At 45.6% G+C, this 18848-nt stretch overlaps 1 protein-coding gene across 1 annotated transcript in view; it reads right to left on the reverse strand.

The window, feature by feature from the left end:
- The window catches only part of RCAN1 (regulator of calcineurin 1), a 121657-nt gene extending 120716 nt beyond the window's left edge, over positions 1-941 (reverse strand). Inside the window, exon 1 of the mRNA XM_040228744.1 lies at positions 601-941. Coding sequence (XP_040084678.1) covers positions 601-846 — 246 coding nt within the window. The 5' untranslated portion in view covers positions 847-941. The remainder of the gene's footprint in view (positions 1-600) is intronic.
- Between the last annotated feature and the right edge of the window lie 17907 nt (positions 942-18848).

The following is an 18848-nucleotide window of genomic DNA, read 5'->3' on the forward strand; positions in this document are numbered from 1 at the left end:
AAACATTGGCTTTCCTTCCCAGGCGTGCAGACTGAGAATGCGGAGACACCGTCCTATTTATGTACAGTGAGTCAACGTCGCGCAGACAAATGTCTGTTTCCTCCTCCCTATGAATGAAGCGACCCCTCCTCAAAGGAATTAAGTAAAGTGCCCGGCACGACCCAAGCCTCAAGGTGAGGGTACGCGCATCCCCGGCCATCTGGGCAGCTAATTCATGCTCCGATCGTCTCCTGCTATGTCGCCCCTCTAACGCACCCGTGTTCACACTCGGGGGCCGGGGTGGGGGGGGCAGGGGCATCGCTGGGAGGTGGTTACCAGCCAGCCCAGGTGAAAGGCAAGCCCCTTTGAAGATCCCCACCATGGGCGGGCAGCGCGCGGCCCGGCAGGTGCTCGGGGACCCGGGATCTCGGGGAGGGCGCTCCCACCCCAGCCGGGACAGAGGGGAACCGAGGCAGGGTGGCCGGGGACATCGCTGCGTTCCTCCGCCGGCGGCCCGGCTTGAAGAGGCTACCCCGGGCCGGCCCCGGACCTCGGCGCCACCTCGTCCCGGCAACAAGTGTCCGCCCTCCCCCCGACGGGCCGCCGCGCCCGGGCCCTCACCCGGCACAGGCCGTCCACGAACACGCGCGGGTCCAGGTGGCAGGCGATGGTGGCGCTGGGCAGGTCCTGCAGGCCCACCTCCTCCATCATCTCGCAGTCGATGAAGCTCCAGTCGCCGCCGCCCTCGTCGGTCCCGGCCGCCCCCGAGAACGGCGCGAAGGGCCGCAGCGTGTACCCGGGCTGCGCTCCCGCCTCGGCCGCCTCGGCCGCCGCCCCGAGCCGGGGCCCGGCGGAGCTGTCCTCCATGACCCCGCGCCCGAGCGGCCCGACGCGGGATCGTCGCGCCCGTCTCCGGTCCGCCGGCTCGGGGCTCGCGTCGCAGCCGGCGGCGGTCACCGCGGCTCCGGGAGAGCGCCGGGCCCCGCCCACCGCCTTTCCTTTCGGGGGCCCCAGCCGGCCACAGAGGGCAGAGCTGAGATAGCCCCGGGCCCTTTAAGGCCGGCCCACGTGGGTTATTGCCCCCGTGGCCGTCCAGCAGAAGAAGCCAATAGAAGAGCGCAACTTCCCTCACGTGATCCGTAGGCTGCCGCCCTCAGTCTGAAGCCTCCGAGAGGCCATGTTGGTTAGGGGCACAGAGCTCCTTCCCCGGTTCCGCTTTCCTGACAGCGGACGCCAGGCCAAGGCGCCGGGCAGTGTCTTGCGCGCAGGGATGATAGCTAGAGCGGCAGCGCTTCTGTGGGTCCCATGTGGTGACGTTTTTGAGGCACAGAGGCCAACTTTGGGGGATTTAAGCGAGATATAGCCCTGGATGCCACCGTTGGCAAGTGGTTAAATGCTTACCGTATATTGTCAGATACAGGCGCAATAGGGATTGAACCAGACCCCGATAAACAATACCCTCCTTTTAGATTTTTAGCTTATTAGTCATTATAAAATTGTTCACAGAAGTAGTCTTTGAATTACTGCTATGAACTGAGTTCCTGCGTGCGTGCTAAGTCGCTTCAGTGGTGTCTGACTGCAACCCTATGGACTGCCAGCCTCCTTTGTCCAGGGGATTGGCCAGGCAAGAATACCGGAGTGAGTTGCCCTGCCCTCCTCCAGGGGACCTTCCCCACCCAAGGATGGAACCTACATCTCTTTGCATCTCCAGAATTGGCAGGCAGGTTCTTTACTGCTAGCGCCACCTAGGAAGCCAGGTGTACAGTTCAGTTCAGTTCAGTCGTTCAGTCGTGTCCGACTATTTGCGACCCTATGAATCGCAGCAGGCCAGGCCTCCCTGTCCATCACCAACTCCCGGAGTTCACTCAGACTCGCGTCCATCGAGTCAGTGGTGCCATCCAGCCATCTCATCCTCTGTCGTCCCCTTCTCCTCCTGCCCACAATCCTCCCAGCATCAGGGTCTTATCCAGTGAGTCAACTCTTCACATGAGGTGGCCAAAGTATTGGAGTTTCAGCTTCAGCATCATTCCTTCCAAAGAAATCCCAGGGTTGATCTCCTTCAGAATGGATTGGTTGGATCTCTTTGCAGTCCAAGGGACTCTCAAGAGTCTTCTCCAACACCACAGTTCAAAAGCATCAACTCTTCGGCGCTCAGCCTTCTTTACAGTCTAACTCTCACATCCATACATGACCACTGGAAAAAGCATAGCCTTGACTAGACGGGCCTTTGTTGGCAAAGTAATGTCTCTGCTTTTGAATATGCTATCTAGGTTGGTCATAACTTTTCTTCCAAGGAGTAAACATCTTTTAATTTCATGGCTGCAATCACCATCTGCAGTGATTCTGGAGCCCCCCAAAATAAAGTCTGACACTGTTTCCACTGTTTCCCCATCTATTTCCCATGGAGTGATGGGACCAGATGCCATGATCTTCGTTTTCTGAATGTTGAGCTTTAAGCCAACTTTTTCACTCTCCTCTTTCACTTTCATCAAGAAGCTTTTTAGCTCCTCTTCACTTTCTGCCATAAGGGTGGTGTCATCTGCATATCTGAGGTTATTGATATTTCTCCTGGCAATCTTGATTCCAGCTTGTGCTTCTTCCAGCCCAGTGTTTCTCATGATGTACTCTGCATAGAAGTTAAATAAGCAGGGTGACAATATACAGCCTTGACATACTCCTTTTCCTATTTGGAACCAGTCTGTTGCTCCATGTCCAGTTCTAACTGTTGCTTCCTGACCTGCATACAGATTTCTCAAGAGGCAGATCAGGTGGTCTGGCATTCCCACCACACAGTCAAAGGCTTTGGCATAGTCAATAAAGCAGAAATAGATGCTTTTCTGGAACTCTCTTGCTTTTTCCATGATCCAGCGGATGTTGGCAATTTGATCTCTGGTTCCTCTGCCTTTTCTAAAATCAGCTTGCACATCTGGAAGTTCACGGTTCACGTATTGCTGAAGCCTGGCTTGGAGAATTTTGAGCATTACTTTACTAGCATGTGAGATGAGTGCAATTCTGTGGTAGTTTGAGCATTCTTTGGCATTGCCTTTCTTTGGGATTGGAATGAAAACTGTGATTTTCCAGTCCTGTGGCCACTGCTGAGTTTTCCAAATTTGCTGGCATATTGAGTGCAGCACTTTCACAGCATCATCTTTCAGGATTTGAAATAGCTCCACTGGAATTCCATCACCTCCAATAGTTTTGTTCGTAGTGATGCTTTCTAAGGCCCACTTGACTTCACATTCCAAGATGTTTGGTTCTAGATGAGTGATCACACCATCGTGATTATCTGGGTTGTGAAGATCTTTTTTGTACAGTTCTTCTGTGTATTCTTGCCACCTCTTCTTAATATCTTCTGCTTCTGTTAGGTGTACAGTAGGAGATAATAAAAGGAACAAAATCTTGGTCCTTGCCTTTGGGGAGTTTATGGATGCGGGGAGAAAAGGTCTTTAAATAAGTCTCTTTTTCCCTCTTCCTCTGCCCCTTCCCCCTTTATTACAAAATAGGCAGAATTTCTTCACCGTAAAGGGCAATGTGGTTCAGTGAAAATTTGGGTCTAAAGTGTAGCTTTGCCATTAATTACTTGGAAGAGTAGCCTGGATTTCAGTTTCCTCATCTGAAAAGTAAGATCATATGTGGCAAGTATCCTGTAAGTGCACAGTAAGTGGGGTTTCTGTGTAGGCGTCTTTAGACCTGTACTTTCTCCTAAAGCAAGCCTGCCCTCTAGTTTGAAACTGTAAGTGATTATAATAATAATAATAAAAAAAAAGGTCATCCAACTGACAGGTGAGATTTGTTCAGAATCTGGCCTGTGCTGTGATTGCTATTTTTCCAGCCTCAGGGCAGTTCATGCTCTCTAGGAGTTTAAATCCAAGAGGAACAGGGATATGCATGCAGAGATAGCTCATTCAATAAAATGTCATTTGAAGGTCTTGAGAAATTGGACTGATCACATATTGCTGGTGAGAATGTAAAATGATGTAGCCATTTTAGAAAAAATTTGGCAGTTACTCAAAAACTTAAACACACAGTTGTCACCTGACCAAGCAGTTGCTCTCCTGTGTACAGACCCATGAAAAATGAGAGTATGTGTCCACACAAAAGTTTACACAGGAAGGTTCATAGCCCTATTATTCACAATAGCCAAAAAAGTAGAAATAACCCAAATGTTCGTCAAATGATGAATTGGGTAAACCAGATGTAGATCCATGCAATGGAATATTATTCAACCATAAAAAGAGATACATTGATTCATGTACATGAATATCGAAAACATGATAATGAAAGAAACCAGTCACAAAAGTCCAGCTACTGTATCTTTCCCTTAATATGAAATGTCCGTGCGTGAGTACTAAGTCACTTCAGTGGTGTCCAACTCTTTGCGACCCTGTGGCCTGTGACTCACCAGGCTGCTCTGTCCGTGGGATTCTCCAGGCAAGATTATTGGAATGGGGGGCCATTTCCTTCTCCAGGGGATTTTCCCAACCCAGGGATTGAACTCATGTTTCCTGCATTGGCAGGCAGATTCTTTATCACTAGCACCACCAGGGAAGCCCATAAAATGTCCAAAATAGCCTAATTGACAGAGACAGAAAGTAGGTAGCAGTTGCCAGGGAATAAAGAAGGGGAAGTGATAAATAGAATATTACCTGCCAGATTAGTAAACAAAGAATGTCACAGTCATCAGGAATGCAACCACCACCTGACAGTGAATTGGTGAGTCCTGCGTGAAATAGAGGAAAACAATAGAATGGGAAAAACTAAAGATCTCTTCAAGAAAATTAGAGAGACCAAGGGAACTTTTCATGCAAAGATGGGCTCGATAAAGGACAGAAATGGTATGAACCTAACAGAAGCAGAAGATATTAACAACAGTGGCAAGAATACACAGAAGATCTTCATGTTCAGAATACAAAAAAGATCTTCACGACCCGGATAATCATGATGGTGTGATCACTCACCTAAAGCCAGAAATCCTGGAATGCAAAGTCAAGTGGACCTTAGGAAGCATCACTATGAACAAAGCTAATGGAGGTGATGGAATTCCAGTTGAGCTGTTTCAAATCCTAAAAGATGATGCTGTGAAAGTGCCGCACTCAATATGCCAGCAAATTTGGAAAACTCAGCAGTGGCCACAGGACTGGAAAAGGTCAGTTTTCATTCCAATTCCAAAGAAAGGCAATGCCAAAGAATGCTCAAACTACCACAGAATTGCACTCATCTCACACGCTAACAAAGCAATGCTCAAAATTCTCCAAACCAGGCTTCAGGAATACATGAACTGTGAACTTCCAGATGTTCAACCTGGATTTAGAAAAGGCAGAGGAACCAGAGATCAAGTTGCTGGATCATGGAAAAAGCAAGAGAGTTCCAGAAAAACATCTATTTCTGCTTTATTGACTATGCCAAAGCCTTTGACTGTGTGGATCACAACAAACTGTGGAAAATTCTGAAAGAGATGGGGATACCAGACCACCTGACCTGCCTCTTGAGAAATCTGTATGCAGGTCAGGAAGCAACAGTTAGAACTGGACATGGAGCAACAGACTGGTTCCAAATAGGAAAAGGAGTATGTCAAGGCTGTATATTGTCACCCTGCTTATTTAACTTCTATGCAGAGTACATCATGAGAAACGCTGGGCTGGAAGAAGCACAAGCTGGAATCAAGATTGCCAGGAGAAATATCAATAACCTCAGATATGCAGATGACACCACCCTTATGGCAGAAAGTGAAGAGGAGCTAAAAAGCTTCTTGATGAAAGTGAAAGAGGAGAGTGAAAAAGTTGGCTTAAAGTTCAACATTCAGAAAACGAAGATCATGGCATCTGGTCCCATCACTCCATGGGAAATAGATGGAGAAACAGTGGAAACAGTAACAGACTTTATTTTTTTGGGCTCCAGAATCACTGCAGATGGTGACTACAGCCATGAAATTAAAAGACGCTTCTCCTTGGAAGAAAAGTTATGACCAATCTAGAAAGCATATTAAAAAGCAGAGACATTACTTTGCCAATGAAGGTCCATCCAGTCAAAGCTATGTTTTTTTCCAGTAGTCATATATGGATGTGAGAGCTGGACTATAAAGAAAGCTGAGCACCAAAGAATTGATGCCTTTGAACTGTGGTGCTGGAGAAGACTCTTGAGAGTCCCTTGGACTGCAAGGAGATCTAACCAGTCCATCCTAAAGGAAATCAGTCCTGAATATTCATTGGAAGGACTGATGCTGAAGCTGAAATTCCAGTATTTTGGCCACCTGATGGGAAGAACTGACTCACTGGAAAAGACGCTGATGCAGGGAAAGATTGAAGGTGGGAGGAGAAGGGGAGGACAGAGGATGAGATGGTTGGATGGTATCACTGACTCAATGGACATGAGTTTGAGTAACCTCCAGGAGTTGGTGATGGAAAGAGAGGCCTGGCATGCTGCAGTCCATGGGATCGCCAAGAGTAGAACACAACTGAGGGACTGAACTGAACTGAGGGAACTCAGAAAAGAAAGAATACCTGCTGTCTAACAGCCACCAGACTGCAGCCTCTCCCTACACTGAGCCCTGAGGAAACTCAGGGTGTGAAAGCACGAGGGGCTGGCCTCGGATAATTGAAGTGCATGTCAAAGGAATGATTTCGGTGAGCCCAGACTCTTGTGTCTTCTCATATATTAAAAAATGCTAAATTCCTTAACTTGGTATATCTGGTTTTCTTTAATTAGCAGTAATGTTTTGATGTTTAGACTACCTACCCTTTGTTGCAAAACCCATATATATCCTGGCTTCCTGACTTCACTCCTTGGATGAGTTCTCCCAGAATTACATGAGATGCTGCCTCCCAGGCTTGAAGTTGTAAAAATTCCTGCTGTATAAAACAGATTCCCAACTTTTAGGCTGTGGATAACTTTCAGCTGTGAATATTTTTTAAGTCGACAGAAGTCTACTAAAGGGCACAAGTTTTCTTTGTGGGGTGAAGAAAATGCTCTAGAGTTGGATTGTGGTGATGTGTGTACAACTTCATGAATATACCACCCATCACTGAATTATACTTGAAAGGGAGAATTTTATGGTACATGAATTATATTTCAATAAAGCTGATATTTACAAAATGAGACTGTGATAAAGGCCATGAGGGAAGAGATGGAGTGTCGCAGAGTGGGTGACATCACAGTGAAAAACCCACTGAAAGCTCAGCCAGATATTAGGAAAAAGGTAACAACGTGGCTGAGACACCAGTTTTGAAAAGGTACACCCAGCTAAGTTGTGATTAGGTCTGTGTGGTCATTTCCCTTAAGACAGCAAGCTCTTTCAATCCTGCCTTACCTGGACCACTGACAGCAAGCAAACTGGACCTGCTGGACAAACAAGTGCAAAGGAAAGAAGCTAAAAGAGGAAACATTACTGAATTCAAGCTCTGACTGCTTACCACACAATAATCGGGAGATGAGATATTGAGGCAAGGAATAGCCACTTTATTTAGAAAACCAGGTGTCTGAGAAGATGGCACTCTATAGTACCATCTTATTGGGGTCTGGATACCAGTTTCTTTTATAGAACAGAGAGCAGGAGGAGGTGAGGAAGTAAAGTAAAAAAACCATTAGTCTTGCAAAATATCTCCTGGCTTGGCCAACATTGGGATGAGGATCTGTTAATTCCTTCTTTTCTGTAGCCATTCACGTGGGCAGGTTCCCTCCCACCGACAGGCCATTGTGAGTGTTTGCAGCTATAGACAGCATCCTTCCATTGATTATAATAAAAGCAAGGAAAAGCAAAGTTTAAAGTAAGAGAAATAGAACCAACCTGGAGTCAGATTTTGCTCTTCCCTGTTACAAAAAGAGCAAGTTCCACCTCAGGCAAGTGGCGAAGACAAAGTTACCTGTAGTTGACTATGGAACGCAGTGAATCATCACTAAGACACGATGTCACCCAATCCTTCAGTGATTTCAGATTCCTGTCTTTCTCTCTCTCCTCTCCCTTGTAAAGAAGGTATCACTGTGGAGTTGTTTGTGTGACTCCAGTAATGACATCAATTTTATTTGGGTGGATCTTAAATAGTTAATGAGGTGAACCTAAGCCAATTCACCAGGTTCTCACAGTTTTTATTACTCCAGGTTCGTAGAACTGGGGCTCAAAGAAATGGAATGACCTTCCCACAAGCAAACACACAGCAAATGGCAAATCAGGACACGAGCTTCTTTTCTCCCATCCCTGCACTGCCTCTGCCTTTTGGAACTATCAGTTCAGTTCAGTTCAGTTCAGTTGCTCAGTTGTGTCTGATTCTTTGTGACCCCGTGGACTGCAGCACGCCAGGCTTCCCTGTCCATCACCAACTCCCGGAGCTTGCTCAAACTCAGGTCCTTTGAGTCAGTGATGCCATCCAGCCATCTCATCCTCTGTCGTCCCCTTCTCCTCCTGCCCCCAATCCCTCCCAGCATCAGAGTCTTTTCCAATGAGTCAGTTCTTCCCATCAGATGGCCAAAATACTGGAGTTTCAGTTTCAGCATCAATCCTTCCAATGAATATTCAGGACTGATTTCCTTTAGGATGGACTGGTTGGATCTCCTTGCTGTCCAAGGGACTCTCAAGAGTCTTCTCCAACACCACAGTTCAAAAGCCTCAATTCTTTGGCCCTCAGCTTTCTTTATAGTCCCACTCTCACATCCATACATGACCACAGGAAAAACCATAGCCTTGACTAGATGGACCTTAGTCAGCAAAGTAATGTCTCTGCTTTTGAATATACTATCTAGGTTGGTCATAACTTTTCTTCCAAGGAGTAAGCGTCTTTTAATTTCATGGCTGCAATCACCATTTGCAGTGATTTTGGAGCCCCCCAAAATAAAATCTGACACTGTTTCCACTGTTTCCCCATCTATTTCCCATGGAGTGATGGGACCAGATGCCATGATCTTTGTTTTCTGAATGTTGAGCTTTAAGCCAACTTTTTCACTCTTCACTTTCACTTTCATCAAGAGGCTCATTAGTTCTTCTTCTCTTTCTGCCATAAGGGTGGTGTCATCTGCATATCTGAAGTTATTGATATTTCTCCCAGCAATCTTGATTCCAGCTTGTGCTGTAGGGACTACAGGAAACAGAAAACGGAAAGGAACCAAAGAAACATGGTGGAGAAAAGTAGAGGACATGGTAAATAAAGAGAAGGACAGAGAAAAAGAAGGGGAAAGAGAGAGGAAAGGAGATTGAGAATAGAAAGTAAGAGGTGATGTTAGTTCAAAGCAATGATGCCAGAGAGAGCTGGCCAGGCAGGGCCCACTCTCACAGATGCAGGGCCAGGCTGGGAGAGCTGGTTGAGGCAAGAAGTTGTTCTTATTGTTTTTCAGTTGCTAAGTCATGTCTGACCTGTTTGTGATCTCATGGAGTGCAGCACACCAGGCTTCCCTGTCCTTCACTGTCTCCTGGAGTTTGCTCAAACTCATGTCCATTGAGAGAGCTCTCAATATATCAGAGCAAAATAATGGAAGCTCTTGTTACTGGGGTGGGGCGGGGGGCAGGGAGGGAAGCACAGCCTAAAACTTGAGAATTATGTTTTATTCAGTGAACATACTAAGGACTTCAGCTAGGGAGACAGCCTCTCAGATTGCTCTGAGAGCCTGCTTTGATGAGATAAGGGAGGAGCCAGAATATAAAGGAGTCTTTGAAAAAGAAGATCAGAGAGATATGATCTCAAGTGGCCCACTTGCAATGACTTGGAGCAGGGCTTGGGTTCTCAGCCAGAGATTGAGCTGGGTCACACTGGGGAAAGCACAGATTTAGGTTCTGGCCTTCAACTTTTCAGAAAAAAATTTCCACAAAGACAGAAAGTAGTGAAGCAGGTAAAGTATTTATTAAGAGGAAAAGAGTACAGTACATGTGGATAGACACAAGGGCAGACTCAGAGGGCGAGTTCCTGAGTTGTTGAGCCTTGTCCTTGTGGCAGTTTGGATTACTCTCAAGGGGCATTTCTTCCAAGTTTTCCTTTGGTCAATCATTATGATTAACCTGGTTCACAGTCCATATTTGATATGTCTTAGGATCCTTCCATGTGTGCACACATGTCTCTTAGCCAAGATGGATTTTACCGAAAAGGCATCTGAGTAGAACACCCCTTGACATAACTTCCCTTTAACCTGCAAGGAGCCTTTTCTGCCCATGTGTGGTCAGGGAGGTCTCCTGACTTCGAGAACAAGAAATAAGTGATCCGAGTAGGGCCCAGCCTTCTTGCCTTAACTGTCCTACTATTCTCATCTTGGAGTTTTGATCCACAGGGAATGACTCTCCAATTGCTTTACCCTGAAGTGTTGGGGGCAGGGGGCATCTACCTCTTTCCTCAGTTGAAACATCAAAAGATTACTGCTGTTGAAGACAGAAAACCAGACCTCTTAAGTTAATGAGCTGAGCACTTTTTTGTGTATGAGAAGATGCAAGTGACTCTGGGCTCCCTGAAATCATACCTTTGATATGCACTTTAGCTAACTGGGGCCAGTGTACTATGCTTTGTCATCCTGAGTCTCCTCGGGGCTCACCTTTGGGGCAACTGTCAGCTGATGGCTTGGTGGTTGTAGCATCCTTTCTTTACTGATATGACAGGCAACTTTTTTTCATTGATGCTCTCCACAAATAGGATTACTGTCATGCCTTCCACATCTGGGTACCCAAGGTTCTTGCCCTACTGCAGGTGACATCTTTAGTAATAAAATGTCAAATTCTTCTGTCTAGAAAATAAAAATTTATAGTATCTTACATCTTTAAGAAAGGTGGACACAGTGCCTGTCCCTTCACCACCAACTCTAAAAATTAACAGTGATCAATGGTGTCTCCCAAGGAGGGAAAAAAACAAAAAACGTGAGCTGCCAACAGCACAGGGAGAAACTAAGCGAAACAGGCTGCTTACATATGAGTGTGGATGTTTATAAGGATGAAATCAAGTAAATTTGAGAGTGATCTTTTAAAAGCTATTTCACCATAAAGCCAGTATGAAATTCCTAATGCATCCTTTGGGAATTCATTGCTGTTCCTCTTTTTTGAGCAGTGGCAGTGGAATCTAGGATCTATCTGTGCTTCCTGCTTTGGACTGCAACTAGGGAGACTTCCCTCCTCATTGGTTCAAAGTGTTAGGGCAAACATTGACTGAAACCGCCCACCTTGACCATGTACCATAGTAACCGTTCCCATGAGTTATTATATATACATCAGGAGGTCCTGATAATGAAAACAGAACTAGTAAGCCACCATCAACTGGAATAGTTCAGAAGATATCAAATGGAGACACCAAGTGTCCTACCACCTCCCAGAATCCTCCTCACTGACATCCATTTTGGCTGAGCAATACACGCACCGCCAGGAGGGCTGAGTCAGAATGATTGGCCAGAGGCAAACCAGGAACTAATCCTGTCACCATAAAAGCCAAGACTGTGAGCCATGCGGCACAGCAGTCCTCCTGGATTCCCTGACCCTCCTGCTCTCCCTCCTGCCCCTTCCCAGCAATGTCTCTTGCTTTGTCAGCATGTGTCTCCTCAGGCAATTCATTTCCGAGTGTTAATCAGGAGGCCTCTTTCCGGCCCTGGAAGAGATTCCCCTTTCCTGCAACAGAAGGAGCAGATTTGATCCAAATCTTCAGATACCCAGAGAGGAAGCTGTCGACTAAGAAGTATTTTCACAACTGAAAAGTTGAGTTCTGTTTCATTTGGCAGGAATTTTTAGGACTTCAAGCCTGGGAGGCAGCATCTCAAGTAACCCTGAGAGAACTGCTCCAAGGATGTGAGGGAAGGAGCCAGGTTATATAGAAATTTTGCAACAAATGGCAGGTAGTCTGAGCATCAAAAAGATGATTGTGAATGAAAGAAAACCAGATATCCCAAGTTAAGGAATTGAGCAGTTTTCTATGTGCGGGCTCACTGAAATCTCCTTTGATAGGCACTTCAGCTCTCTAGGGCCAACATCCTATGTTTTCACATCCTGACTTTCACCAGAGCTCACCGTAAGGAGTGGCTGCAGTCTGATGGCTGCTAGATGGCAGGTATTCCTTCCTTCCTGAGTTCCCTCGGGGCTCACCAGCTTGTCCAGGGGTGGCTGCAATCACTGCTAACTGTGACATCCTTTGTTTACTGATCTGGCAGGCAATATTCCATTGCTCAAGGAGAACAACATGAGTAAAGAGTTGTTTTTAGTGATTTTTGTCTTTTTGAAATGGTGCATGTTTCAATGAGTGTATCCTACCACCTCTCACTCACGTTCTTCCCCTCACACTTCCTTCATGTCAGCCTTCACAATTACAAAACACAGAGAAGATGAAGAGGTGCTGAGAAATCCACTTTTGGTTATTTGTGTTCTTAGTACCTGTCTCTTACCTCTGATTGCAGACTGGTTACGCAAACATGCCTGTGTTTATAGGCAGATAGAGCAGCCTATTCATTTGCCATGTGGGAAAGTTTAGCTGTAGGACACTTGCTTGAGGTGGCTTCCTATATTGTTCTGGAAATTGAAGGGGGCTCTGTGCACGAGGCACCTGCTGAATGCTTATTAAATGAACCAAAGGCATTTCTGCACATTCTGGGAAATTACAGACAGATACTTAAAAAAGTAAAGGTGAAAGTTGCTCCATCATGTCTGAATCTTGGTGACCCCATAGGCTATAGCTTGCCAGGCTCCTCTGGAATTCTCTAGGCCAGAATACTGGAGTGGGTAGCTGTTCCCTTCTCCAGGGGATCTTCCAAACTCAGGGATTGAATTCAGGTCTCCCACATTGCAGGCAGGTTCTTTACCACCTGAGCCATCAGGAAAGCCCTTCAAAACTTAAGACAGAAGGCAAATAGCTGACTTTCTGAGTGTTTGCTTTTACAAAGAATAAACTTTTCCAAAGACTGCTCAAACGAGTAAACACTTTAAATAACCCAACTGAAAGTGTCTTTTATTATTATGTCTTGTCAAATGAATGAAAATACATACGTTGTTGTTATTTTAGAGAAATGAATGTTTTTCCTACTCAAGGTTCATTCTTAAAATCCCCTGTTAAAAATCTGTTAAATTATTGGTTATGTGCACCTAGTTTATACAATATATCCTTGTAGCTTATTTTGTACAGGATAGTTTGTACTTCTTAATCCCTTAAAAATCCCTATTATTTTTAATGGTCTTCTAAGTGCCTTTTAAATGGAATTTGGTTACTTTGCCTTTCCAAGCTGAGAAAAAAATTTCAATGGCCTTTACATTATTCCAAGTTCTCTTTCAGAAGTATTGACACTCATGTGACTTTTATGTGAATTAGGATTCTTCTAGTCGCAAGTAACCAAAACCCATGGAGCTGGTTTAAATTCAGGATGTTGGGCATCTCAGGGTAGCCAAAGGCAAGAATGCAGCCAGGCCCTGGGAAGGTCCTGGAAACAAGATCTCAGCGGTTATCCAGTAACCAGGCTACCATTGCAGGCCATCTTGAGGCCATCAGAGATGGGGGATGGACACCTAAGCAAATGTGTGTCCACTTTTGAAAGTTCACAGATTATATATTTTCAGTGAGTGCTCATGGTTCAAAATGTCTCCCTTTGTGTTGATGTAAAATGATCACTCCTGTAATAATACCACACAGTCTCCTCTATAGCTCCAGACACCAGGTAGATCTGGTCTAAATTCCAGTTCTGTCCTTTATTTATTATCTCCGTGGTGCTGGGGAAGTCACTTGACCTGTTGGAGTCTCTGAATTCTCTGGTATAGATAAGCGATGGAAATTGCTTCCTTTCAGAAGTGTTGCATGGGTTATTAATCTTGTGCAGCCTCTTCCTGACACATGGAAAGATAATTGTTTTACTCTTGGTCTCCCACTTGGAGACCCCCTTCTCTTCTGAGTTAAAATCTTTTAACAAAGGGCTAACTGGTAAATCACTCTTCCCCTTTGGCCAGCTTCTAGGGTATGAAGTCAGGGCAGGGGCAGGGTCTAGGGACAAGTTACCTGTTATGATTGTTATCAGTCCTTCTTTGGACCGTGAACTGGATGGAACTGGATGGTACATTAACGATTTGTTCCACTTCATGCCCACTCTATCGAGAGCCTGTCCTGGTGATCTCGGAGAGGCAGCAATGAGCCGTGGCTTGAAGTGAGATCTTAATTCCCTGCTCAGAATTTGAACCTGGGTAGCCTGGATGAAAACCAGGAATCCTAGCCACTAGATCACCAGGGGTTAGAGTGAGTGAGTGAATTTGCTCAGTCGTGTCTGACTCTTTGCGAGCCCATGGACTGTAGTAGTCTATCAGGCTCCTCCATCCATGGGATTTTCCAAGCAAGAATACTGGAGTGGGTAGCCATTTCCTTCTCCAGAAGATCTTCCCTACCCAGGGATTGAACCCAGGTCTCCCGCATTGTAGGCAGATGCTTTACGGTCTGAGCCACCAGGGAAGTCCTGGGGTTAGAGGCTAGAAGCAGACTGCCCCTGACCCTTGTCGCCATTGAAAAATGCATTTCTTAAGGAGGCAAAAACTGTAAAAGCAGGTACAAACTTTATTATTAGAGACACAGCACAACAAGTGGGAGAGCACACAGAGAAACAGTTAAGACAGAAACAAGACGGAGATGCACACCCAGAGAGAGAGGGTATGGGCCTCCCCACTAATGAGGAGAGCAGTAAAGAGGCGATTAGATCGTTTATAGAAATGATTAATCATTTAGTTTTTCTGGCTCTTTGTTTACCTTTGGCCAATTCTGTGGTTTCTTTTCCCACACCTCCTGGCCCTAGGACCCTCCCCAACATGTATGTACAACTTTTTCCAGAGGTGGATTCCAGCCCAGAGGCCTATGGGACGGCCTTAGCATCACATATTATGGGATGGTGCCCCCTCCTTTTTGACCCTCAAGGAGCCTTTCCTGTACCTGTGCAGTGTCTCCCTTGCCCCAAGGAGGGGAAATATGTGACCACTTGATCTTCTACTCAAACAGGGTTTAGCCTCTCTGTCCCTGCTATGACTGTTACCATCAAGTGTCCTCAGTAGACAAAGCCTGGCTATTCACCCTGTTCTTGTTGTTATTTCTATTTTGAAGTGCGAAACAGGTAGCTGATTGTAAACATCCAGCCTCGAGCCCACCTGCCTCCTTCTCCAGGAAATGTAAACAGGAGGCTGATTGTAAATGCCTTGCCTATAACCCATCTGCCTCCTGCCTCACTGGGAAGCCACCTGTGTGTGCAAGCCTGTCCTGAGATCTAGCTGGTGTCATCATTATTTGTTTTAGTGGTGAGGGTAGGATATCACTGGTACCTCTCCCCAGTGCCCTTCCTCCAGGCCCGTCTCGTTAGGTAGTTAGAATAAGAAAAAGGAGTCCAGAATGGCTTGGCTAAAAGACAAAGAAGGGAAAAGCCCGGGAAAATAGAACAAAGGAAGGTTCAAGGACTGTAGTGAGGACCTCAGGTAAAACAAACAGCCTCCTGACTAGCCCAATTTACATAGGGCAGGCCCAGGGAGAGAAGAAAAGAACAAATAAGAAGAGGAGCCAAAACTGGACCGGGGCTGGGGGAGGGGGTGGACTTCTCTTCTCTTTGCAGCTCTTGGGTCAGCCCCCCTCTCACCTCGAAAATGTATTTTCCTTTACTTTCTAAATAAAACTGAGCTGTAACACGGGGCTGTAACACTGGTCCATCCGTCGCTTCAAATTTTTGCTGTGATGGGACAGAACCAAGGAAAATCAAACTCTCCCAACAGTTCTAACCACTGTGATGGGTTCCTTCTTTGATTTCGCCCGGTACTGTAGGAGCCACGTGATATTTGCCTGTGACATCTAACAGTGCCTGGTGTGTAGCATAAAGCAACTGAGTGTTCAGGATTCAGGAGCTCACCAGGAGGAGGGCTAGAGGGACAACACCAAGCCGTCTTTGTTCAGGCCCAGTCCCACCCTTACTTTGACTCTGGGGGCTCCCATTCTCATTGGGGTGCACACAGGACAGACAAAAAACCCCTCTGCCCTCAAGAAATGTACTTTCTAGTGGTGATTTTTTTTTTTAGGGGGAGGGGTGGGCAGTAAAGAAGATATGTAGACATTAAGAAAAAAAAAGAAGATATATAGAGAAAACATGTAGTTGTTGGTTATAAATATAACATGTAAGCTGTCCAATGATAAGTACTAAGAAGCAAACAATGCAGCAGGAAGAGGGATCAGAAACTGTGTAGAGTTCGGGGACAGGGGGAAGGACCTCAGCTAGGTCAGCCAGGGCAAACCATGAGTAAAGAAAGGGAGAGGGTGTGTTGCTGGCCGGAATCTTGGCTTTCTCTGCCTACCGAAGAATGAAAAATTCAGAGAGAGTTTGGAGGAAATACAAAGGTGACTTTAATTCTCAGCCAGCAGAGAGAGGAATACCAGTAGGCTCATGCATCAAGGATGGTGACGCCCCACCCCCCCAGCCCCATTGCCCATTAGGAGTCTAGGGGCTTATTTAAAAAGAGGGCTCACAGTCAGGAGTCCGTGATGAGGAACAAAGGTGATAGGATCTTGATTTCTTCCTCTTGCATAGTTTCAAAGACAGTCATAAACTGGCATCAGCATCTTGGTCAAGGAGTCGTGCAGTTCAGTGGCTCTGCAGCCTTCTTTCTGATCTGTAAATACAAGGAGAAGGGTGATGTAAGGGTAAACACCAGATAGGGGATGCATTTAGCATAGAGTCAACGGAAAATAGATGTGAAGTGTAGCTCCTGCAGAATTAGGGGGCAGAAAAGTAAACTTCATTACACACATGCTGAGTTCAGTTCAGTTCAGTTCAGTCGCTCAGTCGTGTCTGACTCCTTGCGACCCCATGAATTGCAGCACACCAGGTCTCCCTGTTCATCACCATCTCCCGGAGTTCACTCAGACTCACGTCCATCGAGTCCGTGATGCCATCCAGCCATCTTATCCTCGGTCGTCCCCTTCTCCTCCTACCCCCAATCCCTCCCAGCATCAGAGTTTTTTCCAATGAGTCAACTCTTTGCATGAGGTGGCCAAAGTACTGGAGTTTCAGCTTTAGCATCATTCCTTCCAAAGAAATCCCAGGGTTGATCTCCTTCAGAATGGACTGGTTGGATCTCCTTGCAGTCCAAGGGACTCTCAAGAGTCTTCTCCAACACCACAGTTCAAAAGCATCAATTCTTTGGTGCTCAGCCTTCTTCACAGTCCAACTCTCACATCCATACATGACCACTGGAAAAACCATAGCCTTGACTAGACAGACCTTAGTCGGCAAAGTAATGTCTCTGCTTTTGAATAAGCTATCTAGGTTGGTCATAACTTTTCTTCCAGGAGTAAGTGTCTTTTAATTTCATGACTGCACTAACCATCTGCAGTGATTCTGGAGCCCAAAAAAATAAAGTCTGACACTGTTTCCACTGTTTCCCCATCTATTTCCCATGGAGTGATGGGACCAGATGCCATGATCTTCGTTTTCTGAATGTTGAGCTTTAGGCCAACTTTTTCACTTTCCTCTTTCACTTTCATCAAGAGGCTTTTTAGCTCCTCTTCACTTTCTGCCATAAGGGTGGTGTCATGTGCAGATCTGAGGTTATTGATATTTTTCCTGGCAATCTGGATTCCAGCTTGTGCTTCATCCAGCCCAGCGTTTTTCTCATGATGTACTCTGCACATAAGTTATATAAGCGGGGTGACAATATACTGCCTTGACGTGCTCCTTTTCCTACTTGGAACCAGTCTGTTGTTCCATATCCAGTTCTAACTGTTGCTTCCTGACCTGCATACAGATTTCTCAAGAGGCAGGTCAGGTGGTCTGGTATTCCCATCTCTCTCAGAATTTTCCACAGTTTATTGTGATCCACACAGTCAAAGGCTTTGGCATAGTCAATAAAGCAGAAATAGATGTTTTTCTGGAACTCTCTTGCTTTTTCCATGATCTAGCAGATGTTGGCAACTTGATCTCTGGTTCCTCTGCCTTTTCTAAAACCAGCTTGAACATCTAGAATTTCATGGTTCACGTATTGCTAAAGCCTGGCTTGGAGAATTTTGAGCATTACTTTACTAGCGTGTGAGATGAGTGCAATTGTGAGGTAGTTTGAGCATTCTTTTGCATTTCCTTTCTTTGGGATTGGAATGAAAACGACCTTTTCCAGTCCTGTGGCCACTGCTGAGTTTTCCAAATTTGCTGGCATATTGAGTGCAGCACTTTCACAGCATCATCTTTCAGGATTTGAAACGGCTCAACTGGAATTCCATCACCTCCACTAACTTTGTTCATAGTGATGCTTTCTAAGGCCCACTTGACTTCACATTCCAAGATGTCTGGCTGTAGATTAGTGATCACACCATCATGATTATCTGGGTTGTGAAGATCTTTTTTGTACAGTTCTTCTGTGTATTCTTGCCACCTCTTCTTAATATCTTCTGCTTCTGTGAGGTCCATACCATTTCTGTCCTTTATCGAGCCCATCTTTGCATGAAATATTCCCTTGCTATCTCTAATTTTCTTGAAGAGATCGCTAGTCTTTCCCAATCTGTTGTTTTCCTCTACTTCTTTGCATTGATCGCTGAAGAAGGCTTTCTTATCTCTTCTTGCTATTCTTTGGAACTCTGGATTTACATGCCTATATCTTTCCTTTTCTCCTTTGCTTTTCACCTCTCTTCTCTTCACAGCTATTTGTAAGGCCTCCCCAGACAGCCATTTTGCTTTTTTGCATTTCTTTTCCATGGGGATGGTCTTGATCCCTGTCTCCTGCACAATGTCACGAACTTCATTCCATAGTTCATCAGGCACTCTATCTATCAGATCTAGGCCCTTAAATCTGTTTGTCACTTCCACTGTATAATCATAAGGGATTTGATTTAGGTCATACCTGAATGGCCTAGCGGTTTTCCCTACTTTCTTCAATTTGAGTCTGAATTTGGCAATAAGGAGCTCATGATCTGAGCCACAGTCAGCTCCTGGTCTTGATT

The sequence above is a fragment of the Oryx dammah genome, unplaced genomic scaffold, assembly GCF_014754425.2.
Source record: "Oryx dammah isolate SB20612 unplaced genomic scaffold, SCBI_Odam_1.1 HiC_scaffold_2, whole genome shotgun sequence".
In the NCBI taxonomy this organism is placed as follows: Eukaryota; Metazoa; Chordata; class Mammalia; order Artiodactyla; family Bovidae; genus Oryx; species Oryx dammah.